Source organism: Petromyzon marinus, chromosome 2 (assembly GCF_048934315.1).
Source record: "Petromyzon marinus isolate PM22_M1 ecotype Great Lakes invasive population chromosome 2, UKy_Petmar_22M1.pri1.0, whole genome shotgun sequence".
Taxonomy (NCBI): domain Eukaryota; kingdom Metazoa; phylum Chordata; class Hyperoartia; order Petromyzontiformes; family Petromyzontidae; genus Petromyzon; species Petromyzon marinus.
In genome coordinates this window covers 9071464-9091786 of record NC_133668.1, presented here as the reverse complement: position 1 = coordinate 9091786, position 20323 = coordinate 9071464, and the positions used below count along the sequence as shown (strand labels likewise).

The following is a 20323-nucleotide window of genomic DNA, read 5'->3' as shown; positions in this document are numbered from 1 at the left end:
TACTTGATTACTTGTGTGATTTTCCTTACATCTGCAGCACATTGCGCAAATGTTTACGGTGTTGAAAAATCCATAAATGCAAGTCTTTCAAAATCTAATGAACAATTATCAACAGGCATAATTTAATTTTCATGAAACACCATGACGATAAATGAGAAACACGGGGTTGATGAATTGCATTATTTTTATTGTAAAATTTACGACAAAATAAATCTGTCTTAATCAGAGATTTTCAGGAGAATAATTTTATAAATATATTGCATCGATAGAATTTTTACGATTGCATCACAATATATCTACATTTCACACTGAATATTTAAAGGGTTTTTTTTTTCTCCCTGGATACATTCTTGAGGCAAGTAATTGAAGAAACGTGGCTCCGTCTTCCTGGGCTTTTGCCCTACAGAGCGGCTATTGCCCCCAGATGCCCCTTGCAAAGGCAAAAGCAGAGCCACGGAATGGGCAGCTCCCTCACAAGTTTGATCGAGTCAGCCAAGAGAATTCCTGAAAGACAGGGTCAGAGGCAGCCGTGAATGTACCCCCTATTAGACTTGCGGAATCAAATACTTGAGACCAGCGTTCTTCATTGCAAGGCCCGCGGGTCACTGGCGGTCCCTGGTGGCATTTAGAGTGCGGCCCCTGACACAAAGGTCAAAACACACCCCATCACCATCACACTGATGGCGTCTTATCGGGGAAAGTGGCCCCCCTCTGATAATTCGTGGAGAACACTGCTTTAGACCAATGCTACATCGTTAAAACATGGTTTGTCCGACCTTAATAAGTTGTAAACAAAAACATGTGTTTCAATGCTCTATCCTTCATCCACACTTACTGTTTATTTTACAAAAAAATGGATTGTTACGTGGGCATGCAGTGGCGTTCAGATATGTGACCATTGAAATGTATGTATCTCTCGTGGTCACTCAGCTGGTGGAAATTCACTTTCTGAAGACAGGCTGTTAAAATATAAAAAAACAGATTTACATTACAATACAATAAACTAAAGACCATGCATCTAAACCACCCTAAACGAGTTTTGTATGACTCTAACCATTAAGCCTCATGTATGTATGTCGAACTTCTTACACACTGTACGTAGCCAACCATGCTAATCGGAGGTAACAGTTTATGAATACCCCTCACACATAATATTTATAAAATGTGAACCAGTGCCGGAGCTATTTAATGTGCAGAAAGTGTAAACCCACCGGGGCCCAATGGCCGAAGGGGTCACGTGCCAGGTTAAAAAGAGGGGGGGGGGGAGGCATAGGGGGCCCCCATGCTACGCCACTGATGCAAACAGCCCACCTCGGCTCAGCCACAAACCTGCTTCTTGCGGTCGGCCGACGGACTGATGAGCACGTTGATGAGGCAAGGGAGAGAGGGCTCAGCTAGGCTCGCTTGAAGAGCCTCTCGGAGCTCCTTGGGGGTGCGAGCCAGAAACCCGCGGCCTCCGAAAGCCGACATCACCTGCTCATAGCGCGCTCCAGGCAGTAGCGACGTGGGAGGGACGCTGCAGTGCCAGAATGGTGGCGATGAGCAGTGAACAATCTCACAGCGCAACGTGTGCATCCGAAATCTCCTAGTAAGCAATCATGAATGGTTGATAATAGCTTGGCACATGTAAAATCATCGTAAATTACCATGTAATAGAGTTAAGAGAACATGGTGTTTTACTGGAAGTCAACCCTGCTTAATGCAACCTATATTAATCATAGTTGACCAAAACACACATTCAAAACTATGATCTCAGTTGTGCAGGCTCAGTGCTCTAGTACGGTATTAGTCCTACTAATTACCCAGCCACCTCCCTTCGCATGGTGTTAAGTGTGCCCTCAGCATCAGTATGTCCTCGGCAATACTCAATCTGGCCACACAGAGGCTGAGAGGGGTGAGGCCACCCTGGCACTTACACGGAGGCGGCGTCACCGGCCTGGGACAGCAGGGCCCAGGTATCTTCGTCCAGCCCCGCGTAGATGCCGTTGTTGTTCACGACCAGCACCACCACCGGCAGCTTGTACCTGCAGCGAGCACGGAGAGGCAGCCTATCCTCATCGGACTCACGATTTCTTTATTGGCTTACTGTGTATATATAAAAACAAAATTCCCCCTACTCTTACCCACTTGTCCTATCGGTGTCACATCATGAGATGAAGTACATGTTCAGATGTTTCGCAGAGCGGTGCATAAATTCATGTTGGAGAATGGCCCAAAAAAAGGGAACATTATTCAGCTACCTCTGAGAAACCTTCACGTGACCTGTTCCACACAAATAGGGGCAGCACTTTGCTACCTGCTTTGCCTTTGTGAGTAATGTTCGTCACACGTGTAAAATCAAGATTTAATATTTTCACAGTTGAATTTTTCCAAATGAAGTCCAGATACAAATGAAGTATGAAGATGTTTATTTGTGGAGCATTTCAGAACCTGATTTCATCACAGACAGCTCTCTGGATGTGAACCAGGCTCACTGGATTTTAAAATCAAATGAAGGTCCAGAAAATAAAAAATAACAACAAATGGTATTCATTTTATTGACCCCAGAGGGATGGCGATGGGCTTCATTGACCCCGACCAGGATTGGAACTTGCACCCTTCTCATTCGGAATATAACACTCTGGCATAGCAACACGTGGGCTTTTAATGAGACCCTAACACCAACAATGAAAATTACATTCAGCATTCATCAATTATAATTTAGACTACATCCCGTGCAAGAAAGCCCCGACCGTCCTTACACCTTACCTGACCATGGTCTCAACTTCCATGCCAGAGAATCCAAACGCGCTGTCTCCCTCTACACACACCACCTTGGGAGGCGGATCCTGCTGCTTGACAACCATCGCCGCAGCGATGGCATATCCCAGGCCGACTCCCATCGTGCCGAACGTCCCTGCGTCCAGCCTGCGCACGCATCACATCAGCCGCGACAGCTGAGCAGGCTAGTACCCTCATCCTTCCCGTGCAGATAATATAAATGCTAGTGTCAACTTTCGACGTGTATGATATTCGCTCGACTCTCGCTAAGAGAGAGAGCAACTCAGAGGTGCGAGGGACCATAGACAGGTGGGAGTGGGCAATAGCCAGGCGGTGAGCTGGCACCAAATTTCACCCCATGCTCTGTCGTCTGTGATCCTCAATAAATTAAGGTGTCATCAGCCTATTAATTAAGTGGGAGGAAACTGAAGCACCTGGAAAAAAAAACCCCACGTGTACGAGGTGGCAACAGTATCCCATACAGGTAAAACTGATTTAGTCGACATGTTGCTGTAAAGCTATCTCCAGGAAATGCAGGGTATTGCACCTAGACGGCCAAGGGAAGGCAGGTCCCAACATTTGCGCGATCCACCAACCCTCGTCTCGACAGTGCTGCGCCAGCACTGGCCAACTAAGAGGCACACAGGATGCGGACTTCCTCACTTCAAATGTATTTTTCAGAAACAGAAGCCTACACGTTGGAAACGTTTGAGAAATAGTCTTTGTGAAATGTTTCGCATGCTGGTCTTCACTGCCACTCATAATCCAAGTGTGGTCCTTCCAGGTCACGCTGCCTGTTGAGAGCATTTGTTCTCTCCAGCTTTCACCACGCACTACTGGGGGGCAACTTCACGGCCTCACCTGCAAGACCACACTTGGATCTCCGTACACGTACGTACGCATGCTGAAATTCTTTCGCACCGTACATAGCCAACCGTGCCAATCGGAGGTGCACGTTCATTAGTTAAGCACAAGGATGCACATGTTAGCACAAGGGCAAATGTGGGTAGCACGACGTGACACGGGGAAGTCACCGAAAGAGAGGCTCAAGTGCGGGCAGTCTCCTCCACTGTGGGGCGGGTGTGGGCCAGTGGCATGGCGCACCTGTGGCGGGGCAGGGCGTTGTTCAGCATGGTGCGACCGATGTCCATGGTGTTGGCACCCTCGCTCACCACGATGGCATCTCGGGGCAGCAGCTCCGCCACGTGGTGGAACACCGTGTAGTAATTCATGGGCAGCGTCTGGTCGGACACCATCGCCTGGGCCACAATGGAGGCACAAGATGTGTGTATGTTGAACTTATTTCGCACTGTACGTAGCCAACTGTGCTAATTGTAGGTGCAGGGGAAGGATAACAAAGTCACCTTTCCTGCTTGTGTGCCCGCATGAGCCAGGATAACCTCGTGCGTCTCCAGACTCTAATTTCAGAAGGGGCTTGCCGTATTGGAATGTTTGACCACTTCCATTCCTCAGTGTTTTGCTTTAGGTAGGAGGAAGCCGGAAAACACCAACGTATGTCCATATGAAATGGGATAACTTCAATGAGTCTCAAGGCTCTTTTTATTGGAATGTTTTACCAATTCTATCAATGTGTAATGACAATAAAGCCTGCATGCGGTGTGAGGGGACTAGTGGCCACGGGAGGTAATGACACAGAAGTCAGCTTACAGTACGAATGCACTAGTGGCCACGGGAGGTAATGACAGGGGTATCAGTTGTGAGTGTGAAGGGACTGGTGGCTATGGGAATGTTCGAGAAAGGAGCGTGGTCAGGTGACGGAAGAGGATGGTAGAGTCTTGCCGGTAGAGCGAGCGTCCAGAGTCAGCGAGAATGATCGAGAAGGGGGGCGTGGCCTCATGTTGAGATATATAATGGGAGATGCGCAAGAGAAGTGTGTCAAGTCGTCAGTACAAGTGCAAGCCAGATAATCTAGAGAACATCCACTGTGTATATGAAGGGAGTAACAGTTAAAACTCCACACAGATAGATTAAAGAATGCATTACTGCACTGTCATATTCCTGGCTATGCAGTAGATATGGGTGATCTATCCACCATGTGTGATTGCCACCATACCTAGTTATGGCCTGCCTAGGTAGACATCGAATAATTAACACCTCTTCACCTCCCCCACTTCCCCAACCCAACAACTTGTGATTCTAGGAATTATCACAACCGTATTTGGCTTCACAAATTGTTACGATTAGAGTGCGTCGCATTGAAGGGAGCCCTGCCGCCATACGTGATCATGTGCAAGTACCTTTGATATCCTAGAATTAGCGTCTATTTTCTCCTTTAGGAATGTCCACCACTCTGAATCCGCGGGAAGGTCCATCTACTGCTTCCCAGTTGGTCGACAATCTGTAAAACAAGACAATGGCTACGCACAAACACTCTCACATCTCACGAAGGCTGTGCTGGGCACGCTTTGTGATTTATAGCCTGTTAAGTTATGACATGTCCCCATAGCCGGCGGGTGGCTCGGGCTAACGGGAATAGCCCTATCCAACCAGCTTAATTTCAAACACAGTCTATACAACAAAACCTCTCGAAGCCAGACTCGGTGGGGGTGCACAAGATCACCTCTATCGGGGTACACAGTAGACTGTTGCAATTGGCAAACCAAATCCAATTAAATCTATTTGGGAATTAATATCCACAAATGGGAGAGTGCAACGGCACCACGAGAGGAGCGAGTGGTAGACCAATGCAATCGGTGAACCTGTGCGCTGAGACTTGTCTGTCTAACATGTACTCTGCTTGTGGTGCGCTCTCTTGTTTTTGGAAGTGACCTTCCCCATTTAAAATAATTTCATTTTTACATACATAAAACACGGCAACAAGATTTTCACCCGGCACCTATGCACGTGCAAGAGATAATCTGCTTGTGTTTCCGACAGGGAGGTGACAATGATCCTCTTTCGCTGTCCCTGCAGCGAGTACCGACCTGCATGGTGACCGCTGTGACGTCTCCCAGCAGAGGGCTGCTGGGCTTCACGTTGTTGCCCAGCTCCTCGGCACACACGTCCACCTGCGGAAGCAAAGGCCACATTTTGCGGTCCACATAGCTGATAAAGTGATCATGAACCATCATGCCAACTCCGGTCATCCTCACAGCAGCGGATTTTGGCTAACCATGGAGCAAAGACGGTCACCGCATAGCGCGCTTTCAAAAGCGCTTCTGCGGCCATCTGGAACGCTCTTCCTTGCGATATTAGGAAGCCACTGGAGCTATGGACTTTTAAACCTAGAATGAACACTCATTTCTTTAGAAGTGCTTTTGGTGTTTAGTTTGTTGTCCTTCCGCCGCACCTCCGATTAGCACGGTTGACTATGTACAGTGCGAAATAAGTTCTACATACATACATGCAAACCGAAAGAATGATGCCGCTTCTGCGAATGTGAATTCGATTGCGGTGCAATACTTTCTGTTGCATGTGCTCACCAGTGTAGCACACAACTGCGCTTTGCACCAGGCGTAGACTCATAAGCAGACTGTCGAGTATAAAATGCGCACACTTTGGCATAAATTTCAACACAAGAATGCGAAGCTCAAACGTGTTGTGCAATCAGAGAGGTGAAATATAGTCAAAAAATCCCCAACACCAGCAGCAGGCTGACAAAATTGGCTACACATATACCCCCATTTAAGTCTCTAATAGTTAATATATTTTAAAAAATAATGTTTATTTAAAACAGAAATTAGTATGCAAAAGGGCAAAAAGGGTCAGGAGTCAATTCATTGAGGTGTCACAAGGCAATTGGACCACCCTGTACATGAAACCGTATTCTTTGGGTCTTTCGGTAAAGCCACGTAGATAGAACAAATAATAAAAAGAATAAAAAAAAGAATGACACTATCACGACGTTTCCATCGCAACACAAGCAATCGTCATCAGGTGAAAAATATAGCGGGAGAGCTGCTGAGAATATATGGTGGGAGCGCTGCTCAGCCACGGAGTTATAAAGGTTTGAGATGGGTGTAGCCCAAGGGTCAGTGGGCGGGGCTAGAGATGAAATTTGCATGTAAATGAAAGATCTTGATTTGAAGCTTTCGTGACTGCAGGAATCCATACTCTCTGGTTCTTTCGGTAAAGTCACGTAGATAGAAAAAATAATAAAACAACACGACCTTTCGGTCGCAACACAAGCGTCCGTCATCAGGTGAGAGAGAATTATCTGCTGTTGTGGCTTTATATAGGCACGGGAAGGGGGGGGGGAGGGGTTTCGTAGAGTCGTGGCTGCAGGAGTTCACGGGGGGGGGGGGAGAGGGGGGAGGGTTTGTGGGGTGCAGGGACGGGTGGGGGCTGGAGAAATTAGCATGTCAATGAGCTTGAATTAGTTTCAAATCGCAGCAGCCTTATTAAAGCCACAACAGCAGATCGTTCTTTCTCACCTGATGACGGACGCTTGTGTTGCGACCGAAACGTCGTGTTCTTTTATTATTTTTTCTATCTATGTGACTTTACCGAAAGAACCAGAGAGTATGTAAATGTAAGATCAGGGAAATCTTGACAAACGAGGCTGTGGGGGTGGCCATTGTATTGTGAGGGATTAGCATGTCAATGTAAGAAATTTGCTTGTCAATGTAAGAGATTAGCATGTCAATGTAAGAGATTTGCTTGTCAATGTAAGAGATTAGCATGTCAATGTAATAAATTTGCTTGGAAATGTAAGCTCGGAGAGAAATCGGAAAGAGCCATCACCACATGGATGTGGAAAAGGATGGCAAGCCGCCATTTACTAACACAGCTAATGGTGGCTGTGTTAGTGAATGTAACTCAGATAGTCGAAAATAACTGCTAACATAGGTAGGTAGGGAGGGAACATCACAGCCAGTTATGACCTAAACTGGTTAACATTAATAACATCCTTCCATACTCTTGGTTCCAAAGATTGCTCAGTTTGTACCCATGGCATCATGAACGAATCTTTGCTGATAGCCAGTGGGCTTGCAGAGTACCCTTGTCTTGGCAAAATCATTTTCGTGTGTGCCCACGGCATTAAAAGAATGATCAGCCATGGCTGAGGTATTGGTCCTACCGTGTTTCAGATCTGCCTTATGAATTCCTACGGTCACGAAGGCTTTAAGTCAACATTAAAACCTTGTTAAAGCTGTTTAATGTACATGTGCACTAAACGGGTGAAAGCATTTCAAGTTCACAGCTTTGCGGAGAGATCGTCCCGCAGTGCGTGCAGCACGAGTATTTGAGTCACGGCCACCTGGATGATCTTGACGTCGTGCCGGAAGCGAGGAGGCAGCCCAAAGTGCAACATCCAGTTGAGGCGAGCGCCCAGCAGCAGCACCACGTCCGCATGCTGTAGCGCCCTGCACACACGTGGCCAACGTTACCGCACACGCAAACCCATGGTCCACAAGGCTCTCTCTTTCATTAATAAATTTAGCACTGCCGATCACGGCTCGATGCAGGCTACGTTGCTGCCTTGCATTCTTTAATGAAGCCCTGATGACCTCCGATCGACGAAAATCACACCGCAGCCTTTCACTTCTTCACGTATGTATGTAAAGTAAGTTTAACTTCTTTCGCACCGTACGTAGCCAGCCGTTCTAACCTGCGGTGCGGGAAGCACTGATGACCACCGATCAATGTGACTCGCCAATAAAATCAACAAAGGCGATTTGACGAGTACAGGATTGACAGGGGCGAGCAAGGTCTCAACCAGGCCGGTAAGGAACGTCCAACTGATCCGAGGTCACTGCCAAGCTTTAGCCCTCTACGAGTTGGCAGTGGACTCGTCCAGGGGAACGGCGACCGGAAGGTGTTCTGCGCAGCATGAGGGGTCGCCCTGCACCTGGAGCGGGCGGCTGCGACACAGTGTGGGTGGTCGTCCGGCAAGACGCCCTTGCCCATGGGGGTCGGCAGGAATGGCAGTGCAAAGTCGTCCACCAGACGCCGCACGCTGTGCTCGGCCCGCGCGTAACCGGCACCTGCGGAGGTGGCCAGGCAAGCTCGCACGTTACTCGCACCCCAGCTCCGTGACTCCCATCACAATCGGCACCGTGCGGACCGCTTGGTCTGTGCATTGTGTTCTGCTTGAAAAGACGCACATTGCAGCCACTGCTTCACACGGCGAACACAGTCAATTGTCGTTTATCTGTCGGTGGATTATAGATTTGCAGATTCGCTGTGAAATGTGACATCTTCATGGTCACTCTGGTTTAATTATTAGCTGCCCCTCACTCATCGTGACCACGAACAAGTGGCTGACATTACCGCACACGCAAGCCTTAATCCACTCTTTCTTTAATTAATTTAGCACTGGTGGTCACATCGATGCAGCCGATGTTGCTATCATACTTTCTTTAATGAAGCACCGATGACCTCTGATTGACAAAAATCACAGACAAAAAACGATGACACGTTCAACGTCTTCACGCCAATTCCGCGCAGGTGAACACTAAATATCCGAGCCACATTACCGTGAAAAATGGAGAGTTGACTCTGTATGCAAAAGTGTGTTTCTGTGCTCAGGGCCCACCCTTGCCCACGATCACAAGGGGCCGCTTGGCATTCCTGAGCGTGGCAGCAGCTGCTGCGACTGACTGTGGGTCAGCCATGGAGACAGGAGGTGGCAGGCAGCGAGGAAGAAACCTACAGTTACACCAACACACACGCGCTTCCGTGTAGTGAAAGCATCGTCAATGCTTTAAGATACTTGACAAGCATTTGTTTTACACTGTATGTCAGCTATGATACACCTTGCTTTTAAATGAAGTCATATGCCAGACACTATTCCAAACACCTAATATCGTGAGTATTATCTTTATTTCTTTATTGTCCAACTATTCTCACTTAGGAAGAAACCAAAGTGCCCGGAGATATATCATGAGCCTAATATGATAACAGTGACACTTTACACGATGAGAAACCTACTTGCTTTTACTCAATTATCTGTTTCCCCTTCCAAATGTTGACCTGGGTGCACCACTGCTTGGGTGTGTGTGTGTGTGTATAGCGTAGGCAGGCTCACTTCACAGACTCCCTGGTGATGGTGGCGTTAACCATGTTTCCGGGGATGTCGATGTAACACGCACCCGGGCGGCCATAAATGCTCGTTCTCACTGCCTGGGATAAGGACACTGGCGTGAGCGGCGACACCGGCATCGACGCGCACTGGCGGGCGCTGCTGCTGCTCGGAGGTGGTCACTGGGGATATATTTACAGCCGGCACGCTCTCTGCGAGCTTCAGTCAATGTGTGATAATTGTGTGTAAATATATGTATACGTGGGGAGCGGTAGTGTAGCGGTTAGCGCGCTGCGCTATGAACCTGGCGACCCGGGTTGGATTCCCGCTCACGGCCAACACCAGTGACGATTATCTGAACCGGTCCTGGGCCTCTGCTAGGTCGACTCAGCCTCAAATGAGTACATGGTGCGGTGGATAAAAACATTACCACTGGGGAGACAAAGGCGGTCGGGCGTGGTGCTGGCCACCCACCCATTCGTGTACCGTTCTGGCCTTCATAGGTGCTCGCTAACAGCACTTGCCCCTACAGTCTGTTAAGGCTATAGGGGGGATCTTTGTCTTTGTATACGTGGGGGGAAGCGGTAGTGTAGCGGTTAGTGCACTGCGCTACGAATCCCGCGACCCGAGTTCAATTCTCACTTACGGCCAACACCAGTGACGATTTTCTGAACTGGTCCTAGGCCTCCCCTGGGCCGACTCAATTTCAAATGAGTACCTGGTGCGGTGCAAATATCGCCATTGGGGAGACAAAGGCGGCCGAGCGTGGTGCTGGCCACCCACGCCCTCGTGTGCCGTGCCGGCCTTCATAGGTGCTCACTCAGAGCGCTTGCCCCAACAGTCTCTTCAGGCTAAATGGGGAATCTTTGTTTTTGTCTTTGTATGAGCTGAAAGGGGGTGTGAGATGTGAAGGGCATGAATGCGCGAGTCATGTGTGTGCGAGTCTGTGATAAGGCCTACATGCATGTGTCCTTGAGACTTGACAGTCCTGTTTGTACCTCAATATACAATATATTTAAATAGCATATAGATGTAACTGCATCTATACACACTTGTAGGTCAATGGCTACATGACTGAGTAAAGCTGTTGTGTCCACAATGTGTGGTACTGAGTTTGCGATGTCTATATGGGAATAACACAAGAGAGATGGATGAGAGGCTTTGTTAACACTTCAAAATCAGAATATTTATTTATACTGGAAGAATCTGATGAGCTATAAAGCTCTTTTTCACAGGTGTCCCGTTGGGGCAGGTCAGAACGTTACAACAATAAACAATACAAAAACATGATTGGAGTGCAAATTATACGAAAGGTAAGCAAATCATAAAAAAGATATATATAAAAATACAACGAAACTATGTTTAATCTTACCACTTAAAGCCCACTAAGCTATTAGCTTCTTTTTCAGAAGCGACTTGACCACAAATGATAGCTCAACGAAGCGGCTTACCATGTCGAAATGTATAGCTGCCAAATACTCTAAATGCATATTTTTTACCGGTGTGCTGGGCAGAAACCGGGTGCTGATAATACACACCTTCTCTACGATGCCTGGGATGCTCTGAAGGCTGCTGGGCCTGGCTGAAAACTTGCTGTACAAGCGGCATGACTCCACCTGACGGCAGAAACCAGCAACGGAGATGCACAAGGATTATGTTAACAGATCTTTATATATGTACTAGCGGGAAGTACCCCGCGTTAGCCGGGGGAAAAATATATCTTAAAAATTCTCAAAACTTTAAAACATAACATATACAAATGAAAAGAAAACCTTGATCATTACCTCATCAATTAAAATAAAAGCCAACGCGCGGTGGGGAAAAAAAAAACTTACGCTCGCACGGCAAAATTAAATTCTTTAAATCGCGCAAAGGACTCGAAGGTTGTAGATTTCTTTAGAATCGGCCTATTCCCGATTAATCGATACCACAAACGCCCAGCAGATATCGATTCTCGCCAGTCCTGTATGCGGGTTGACACCACACTTCATGGTCATTTCCCCGCTCCCCCCCCCCCAAAAAAAATACAAAAGTCTATTTTTATACTTTTTGCATTGTGTACAGTCTGGAAGCTACCCACATGCCATATTTCAAGTTTGTTGCATGTCAGGAAGTATGCTAAACATTTCGAACAGACACACATATTCACAAATTTCCCTTTTATACATATAGACAATATATAAGTGAGATTACTGTGAACATCTGAGAAAAACTTGACTGAATACTGCCAAATTTGCTCAAAGGTATTTGCCAGTCGAAAAAAGACAAACATCCATCTAATTCGGCTCAGGGGAAGAAGGCTACAGTGATCAGTGGGGCTAAGTGGTTACGCTTGTCTCCCTGTCCAAATCCTTAGCATCACTGAAATTAATAGAGACTCATCACTGCCGACAGTCGGTGCAGTTAATTAGTCTTCCTTTGTAAGACTAAAACCAATAGAAAGCTCTTAACTTCTGTAAGCACTGTTAAACACAGTAGAAAAGGAGCTTTATTAAACCATTGAAAACAAATCACATTGAAGCCATTGGCATATGGGCATTTATCCTGATTAAAATTTCAAAATTGCATTCTTTTATTTTTACCTTGAACAAGTTCTCACTTCGCTGAGTTCCAACACCAAAGTTTGACCGAGTGTAATAATGCTGCTCCGATACATTGGCGTTATTGGAAGGAGCCATGCACAAACGATGCGGGGCCCAAAAAATATTTTTACAACCATGTATGCCAATTGGCCTTTATTTGCCAGCGTTCATGTGTAAACACATGGCAATACAAGTGTGCCTTTTGTCAGTAGGTGCCGGCAGCAATCAACACTGATGACCAGGAGGATGCCCTGACCTGTGGGAACTCCTGAAATGCCCCCATGGCCTCCTGGTCTTGGTCACTGGAGCCACCCAGCACCAGCACAGGCCTGGGTAAAACGGACAAATTATTCGAATTATACAGACTATATTGTGTTGTTCATGCATTCATAATAAATGAAAATCACCCATAAAAAACACCTCGGAGAAAAGTAGGCTAGATACCCTCATGAAAGTACATTACAATCAAATACATTTTTAATGGATTACAAACTGTGATGATGATGAGCCACAGCATACCTATGCATTAGCAGCTAATGTTGACTCATGCTACTTGCTCATCTATTGAGGGTTTAGTAGCTCGACACTTGAGCTGCTCCCAACACACCACTCCCCTGTACCACCGCTGGTGGTGTGCAGGGCCGCCGAAAGATTTTTTCAAAGCTCAAGCAAAGATTCCAGATGAGGCTCCCCCTGAGACCCCCAGGGCTCTGTTTTTATCAGAAACTAAAACTACATTTTACCAGCTCCTTTTCATAAGCGACATGGCCGCAGATAGCTAAAGCTTAGCATGTGAAAATTGATAGCAGCCAATTACTCTAAACGCATGTTTCTAAATGCGGAGGGAAAAACCGGAGGACCCGGAGAAAAATCCACGTGACCACGAGAACATGAAAACTCCAAATACACAGGCATCAGGGTCAGGGTTTAACCGATAACCTCCTGTATACCAGGTGGGGGCAGCCCCGGTGGCGTGCGAGCGAGAGGAAGCGTGGTCACGCATCAACGTCCGCCGCTCACCAGCAGTTGACGTTAGCGTTGGCCATTCCGCCCAGGGCGTGGATGAGACCCGGGCCCGAGACGACAAGGCAGATGCCGGGCCTGCGCCACACCGCACGATCACACGTGGCACCACACAGCCACAGGTCGGCACCAACGTTTTGGAAAATCCAACAAAATTCCAGGATTATCGCTGATCAAGGTGAAAATCTCTCCAGTGGTTAAGATTCTGCATTTCCATGGTGGGGGCCAGTCCTCTTAATTGACTTTTCACAAAGTGGTACTATTTTACCGACTCAAAACCAGAATATGAATTTACAAGCTCCCAATTGTGAGTGGAGCACTCTGCCAGTTCCACTTGGCCAGAAAAGCCAGATACTGAATGACGGCCATTATTAGAACCATTCATATGTGTATAGTAATCTCTTTTTTTATTTGCTGTAAAATAATGTTGTTATCCAACAGCATTGATGTGATCAACAGAAGATTATCCCATATGTTTTAAAATGATTCATCAATTGATTAAAATCTCACTTGCTGAAATATAATGAGAAAAAAAATCTTACGTTATTTTCATTCGTAAAAAATTACTGTCACATATCATTTACAAAATACTAATGATTATTTTTATTATGAGTAAAATGCCAAATAGCACAGTTCACTTTTGTACAAGCGTTTGATTCAATGAACCCATTATTTGCCCTCGTCAAGATGTGACATGACCAGTCAGGGGTTATAATATATAGTGAATCACTGCAACACAGAGGAGCAAATGAAAGCACTGCTTCAGCAGCCAGAGAGTGCCGGAATCCCCACACACCTGTTGGTGAGGTACCCAACAGCGGAAGCTGCGTAGCACGCCTGGACGGCACAACACGGACAGGACATCATCGCCACTCAAGAATACAAATAAATTATCATCAGACAAGGTCTATCCACTGCTGAATGAAGGACAAAGAAAATGAATCGGAAGCTGAAAAGAGCGCGAAGAAGCAAGGAGAAGTGCATGCTGGGAATTACTATTCCAAGCGTGCAGGACGGGGAACATATGGATAAGTGAACATACACAGTTTCAAGACATAATTTTGACTGTTAAGAAAAGTTAGTGGGTGGGCAGGATACGTCGCTATAAAGAATAATGGCCGGGCGTCAAGACTAACAACAGTGTAGCAGCCAAAGGACGGAACATACGCGACAAGATGGAGCGATGAAATCAGCTCACTTGCAGGGCATACATTAATTGTTGCATCGCGCGACCGTGTACGAAAACATATAAATGCTAACTTCAAAATACCAGACTCAAGAGATTTAGATAGTGACTACACACTTACATGCTCAAAAGCTAGCAGAAGAAGTAACTTAATTTATATATAACATTACCAGATTAACAGTTTGCATGTGAATCGGGAAGAATGAAAACTAACATGTGGGATGGTGTCGTGAAGGCCAAACTGACCCTCTGGTATCACTCTAACATATTCATTGCAATCATCAGCACGTTCTAAGTGGTATATTGTAATCCAGTGATAAAATAAATGTTTAAATGCCCTCTCATTCACACAGTGGTTGAGCATGGTTAGCATGGACCCTGGTGCAAAACATGAAATGGGACCCCAGTGTCCAAAGTTTGCACAGGCCTGATGCCTACCCCCCCCCCCCAGCCCGTAGGCTCCAGTGCAGTTGCACCGCCTGCACACCTCGATGGCTACGCCACCGCATCACATGGCAAGTGAAACACCCCCATGGCCAGTACCCACCGCCTGTTCGTTGTGCATGCCGATGTACTTGATGCCGACTTGTTGTGCTGCTAGTGCTACTTCTATGATGGGCACTCCCACCACTCCAAACATGAACTCAATACCCTGCAGCCGACACACACACAAAGTGCACGGCAGTCCATCACAAGCACGATGTCGACGTACACTACTACATTGTTATTGCCTTTTGCTAACTTTGGCTCAAAAGGAATCCCAAATGAATGAGGATTCTGTGCTGCTAGCATGGGTTCACTTCAAAATGTTGTTAACCTCAAAATAAGGATGAATGCTCCTTCAACCCACGACGTGTTATTCAGTTTCAGAGGGTGAAAGGATTCCGTGTCAGCACTGCCGGGCTGCATAGGGATCGGGAACAATGTTTTAAAACAATAAACACCCAACAATGTTGGGTTATATTGATACAATGAACAATGGCAAATGGTGTATTAGTAGCAGTGAACGTTGCTCTTATAATTACAGGAATAATGTATGACGAATAACAATATATCTGGAAGTAATTTGGAATTTAATTAGGATTTATTTTTGCCGAACTGCGCCATCTGCTGTTAAGTGGACAACTGCCTGCCACCTCATTGGACCTCCTTTGCCAGTACCGAAATATAATAATAGGGTTTTTCCCCTTTTTTTTGGCAACAAAACTGAAACCTCTTTTTTACAAGGATTCATGTCTGCATTAACCAAAATACTTGCAGTCAAAATGCAAACAAAAACACACACTCTGATAATATATGGATTGTCCTTGAAACTGATTGGGCCACACCAGAGACAGCTTTCTTTAGAGCCTTGCCTCAATGATGTAGATGCTTAACCCGAGCCCTCATTACTTTCATAGTGCATTGTACTTGAGCTGTACGTCTTTTGGCGTCATCTGGTCTAGCACCTATTGAGACAAGGCTCTCAAGAAAGCTGTCTCTGGTGTGGACCAATCAGTTTCAAGAACAATACATATATTTTCAGAGTGTGTTTTTTGTTTGCATTTTGACTGCAGGTATTGTGGTTAATGCAGACATGAATCCTTGTAAAAAAAAGGTTTCAGTTTTGTTGCCAGAAAAAAGGGGAAAACCCCTATTATTATAACTGCCTGCCACTTCGTTCAAGATTCTCTCAACAAGGTCCTCTCAACAAAGGCACAAATTTGAAACTTAACAACTCCTCATTATTGAATATTATTTAAAAACAATTGTGAATCCAGAATGTGAGCAAGTCATTGGATGTCACACGCATTTACGAACAAGCAACTATAGTACTCTTTGGTTTTTTCGGTAAAGTCACGGAGGTAAAATAAAATAAATGAAAACTCAATTAAATTGATTTTATTTTACCTACGTGACTTCACCGAAAAAACCAAAGAGTATGAATCCTTGCAGTCACGAAAGCTTCAAATCTAGAAGCAATTTTAGTGTTGTGAAATTCATTGTAACATGACCTTTTACCCAGATGCACTGGTTGTGTACACGAGCCCAAAGTCGAAAAATAGAAAATCCCCTCTTATATCACAGTCTTAACAAACAAAACTTTTTCAAGTGTTCTGCACTGGCAAGTGTGGTCAATCACCATTTTAAAAGCGCTTGTTTTGCATGTGGAAGAAAAACAGAACAACCTGGACTAAAACCCACACGCAAGGTGGGGGATAACTCTCAAAAGCCGAGACACAAGCCCCCTTGATGTACTGCTATATCTGGGTCCCGTTGCTTTCAAGAAACACTGGGAATCTCACAGCAAGGGCATGGAGATGATCTATGTTCGATCCACCAACCCCTGTTGCCAAGTGCCCCATGTACGGGCGTGGGCCAACTCCAGACAGCTGTTGCCACTTGGGGGCTGCTTTCTGGTACAACTGGACTAACGAAGCACGCGTTTAATCTCTGCGTACTACCGGCTATGGCACGTCTAGGAAACGTGAACATTGACCCCCAAATGGAGGGAAGCCACGCTTCTGGCCTCAAATGCATCCTAGTGGCACCGCGGTGGCTAGTTAGTTGTTTACTCCCTCGCCTGGAGTGCAGGAGGTCGTGGGTTCGCTCCCGACCCCTGACGCCTGCTGTTTAGTTGAAACCTGCGCCGTCTTTCTCGCCGTGGTCGCGTGGATTTTTCCTCGGGGTCCTTTAGAGTATTTGGCTGCTATGTATAGCTCAGTGAGGGCCTTACCTGGTGAAAAAAAACCCATTTGTTTATAGCAGGGGTCACCAAACTTTTTCACAGTGGGCCGGATAACTGAAATGACGAGCGCGGGCCGCATAATCATTCTGTTCAATACTTGCAAGCCAGAACGAAAGCTCGGGGAAAAAAGACGAAAAACTAAGTTTAGCATTCCATGTTAATCATGGGTGAGTGGGCGTGCAATGCACAAAAAACAAAGACAACCAACATATTTATTTACTAAAAGTTATCAAAGAAGGCGACGTTAGCAAAAAGATAGTTACATCAGACCTAGTGTGCACATATCCGCATCTCACAAACTAAGCAGCAAAAAAGGTTAGTGAGATTTGCGAAACTGACGTTTGGCTTTCAAGATATTTAAACTGTATCACAACGTCTCGTGTTCCATACGTTTTATCAACCAAATTCAAGTACCGTCGGCGGGCCTGATGGACTGACGTCGCGGGCCGCAGTTTGGTGACCCCTGGTTTAAAGGTTAATTTTTTCGCTCCGTGCCATCGCGGTCAGGTCCTTCACCTGCTCCAAGAGGGCTTCCGCGATGAGCTGGGCTCCCGTGAGCTGCTCGCCGGTCTCGTCCTGTGCGGACATTTCTGGCGGCTCCCTTGGGCTTCTGTGGCGCTGCAAGACCAACACGGGGCGAGGAAGAAGCGGGACAAAATATAGCAAGGGCGGCGATGGGGCTTTACGGGCGCAGCCGCGGGGGAGCAAAGCAGGAGGCGGCGATGGTGGTGGTGGGGGTGGTGGTGGCAGTAAACAGAACGCCCGCCGGACCGCCCATGCCCCATCGGCTCTGCAGCTTCACTACGGCGCGCCGTGCGGGACAATTTCACTCCTACCCACCTCCCCCAACGTGGGTTCTGGTTTTTTGAAATGGCAACAAGGCAAGTGGCTCTGTCGTGGGTGCTCTGTGACACGCACACTACGGCGTTGTGGCCCATAGCGTTGGCGATCGTTGATCAGCGGTCAGATCGTAATTGTGTAAATGATGGTAATACTGTGTGGGCTGTTCGAGCCAGTTTGTTTTTAAAGTGCGTGAAAGTGGTTTGAATATTTTAAGTGCACGTTCTCAGCGAGCCAAAAAGAGTGGGGCATGCTTCCACGCAATTTGTTTTCGAACAGTAGGTGGAACCATTGCTCTGTTAAGGCGCATGGTGATTTGTTTTCTTAACGAAGACGTTAACAATTATTCGGTAAAGTCACGTAAAAAAATCACGACGTTTCGGCCACAACACAAGTGGCCTTCATCAGAGGACAGTCCGGTCCCTACACGTGACTTTACCGAATAAAACCAAAGAGTATGGATCGTTGCAGTCACGAAAGCTTCAAATCTAGAACATTAACAATTAATTATGGAAAATAAAATTCAATAATTACAGGAGTTGACAACATTCCCAGCCTAATCACACGCGTCTCAATAAGCCTAAGCAATTAACATTAGCCTATCCTCGACGTTACTCTGGGAACTATATGGAGGGTGGTGCTGCAACATCTTTTCGAAATGGTTATACAATATTTTTCGATTTAAAGCTTTCGTCACTGCAGGGATTCATCTTCTGGGTTCTTTCGGTAAAGTCACGTAGAATAGAGATAAAATAATAAAAATAATAACAATAAAATTCGCACGACGTTTCGGCCACAACACAAGTAGCCTTCCTCAGGTGAAGAAACAGGACTGTCCAGAAGACAGCGCTTGAGTGAACCCTGCCAAGCTTGACAGCGTCTTTTAAGCTGTGTGGGAGGAACAGAGCGCCTTGACAAAGGAGTTTACATATAAATTAGCATGTAACTGGGGGATTAGCATGATGTTGGTGTGAGGGATTAACACCACGGAGAGTGACGAGCTTTGTTCAGACGGACGAGTCCATCTATGTACGGAGCGGGGAAGGGGGGAGAGTAGTTTACATATCAACAGTAAATTAGCATGTAACTGGGGGATTAGCATGATGTTAGTATGAGTGATTAACACCACGTAGAGCGACGAGCTTTGTTCAGACGGACGAGTCCATCTATGTTCGGAACGAAGGAGGGGGGGGGAGAGGAGGAAACGGCCATGGTGCGCTGCTCTGTACTTGTAGTATTACACTCTGTATTATTCTACTAACCCTACTGTATACCACACTGCTGTATATTCACTATACAATTACGGTACTATATATTGCCTTATGAATTATGTTAAACATTACACTGTTATACTATTTATTATTATACAAAATGCTATAAACTATACTATTGACCGTCGTGTGAAAGGTACTAAGAGGCAGTGCCAGCGAATGGACTGCGGTCTGAAAGTCACCGTAAAATACAATCAATCAAGAACCGAAATGGTTTATAACGCCTTTCCAATAGTTACTAAGCCGGAATCCATCTTCTCGGTTGAAATTGTCTCTGTGTTTGTTTATGTGGATAGCCTCATGAACGAATCTTTCATGATAGCCGGATGGCTTGCAGAGAACCTCCGTCTTGGAGAAGTCAATGTCATGTGAGCCCACTGAATTATAACAGTGATCTGCCACGGCTGAGGTGTTCGTCCTACCGTGTTTCAAGTCTGCTTTATGTTCATGGATGTGGTCCGAGATATGTCGTTTGGTTTCTCCAATGTAGCTGCTACCACAGAGGCAACGTAGTTTGTAGACGCCCGGGTACTGTATGTCTGGAAGCACATCTTTTACAGACGGAACCAGATTACGGATTTTATGTACTGTGTTGAATCGGACCTGGATCTTGTGTTTATTCAGGATTTTGGAGATCTTTTTTGTGACCCCTGCAATGTAGCGTAAGGTGATGGTTTTGAATGGCTCCTAAAGAGACCCCACCAACAGCCTCGTTACTAAAACCAACAAAATCATTTCTGATTCAACAGCATTAATTGATCAAACCAAACAGTTCTCGTTGAAACCTTCTGCAGCCAGGCCACCAAGATTATATGGCCTTCGAAATATACATACACCCCTTCGTCCCATCGTCTCTACTATCAACTCCCCCACCTACAAACTGGATCGTTTTCTGTCTGAAATCCTGCGGCATTTTACTGGAAAAACCACCTCTGCGGTACTAAACTC

General features: G+C 46.1%; 1 protein-coding gene across 1 annotated transcript; it reads right to left on the bottom strand.

Annotated features, from left to right (window-relative positions):
* Positions 1-170: 170 nt before the first annotated feature.
* HACL1 (2-hydroxyacyl-CoA lyase 1) lies at positions 171-18057 on the bottom strand. The gene is given in 18 exon segments (XM_032964684.2): positions 171-504; positions 1330-1516; positions 1917-2024; positions 2749-2907; positions 3865-4019; positions 5019-5080; positions 5083-5119; positions 5706-5789; positions 7982-8087; positions 8573-8708; positions 9260-9372; positions 9752-9846; positions 11284-11361; positions 12584-12656; positions 13348-13428; positions 14147-14187; positions 15084-15188; positions 17781-18057. Coding segments are annotated over 18 exon segments (1725 nt in total). The 5' UTR covers positions 17853-18057; the 3' UTR covers positions 171-471.
* Between the last annotated feature and the right edge of the window lie 2266 nt (positions 18058-20323).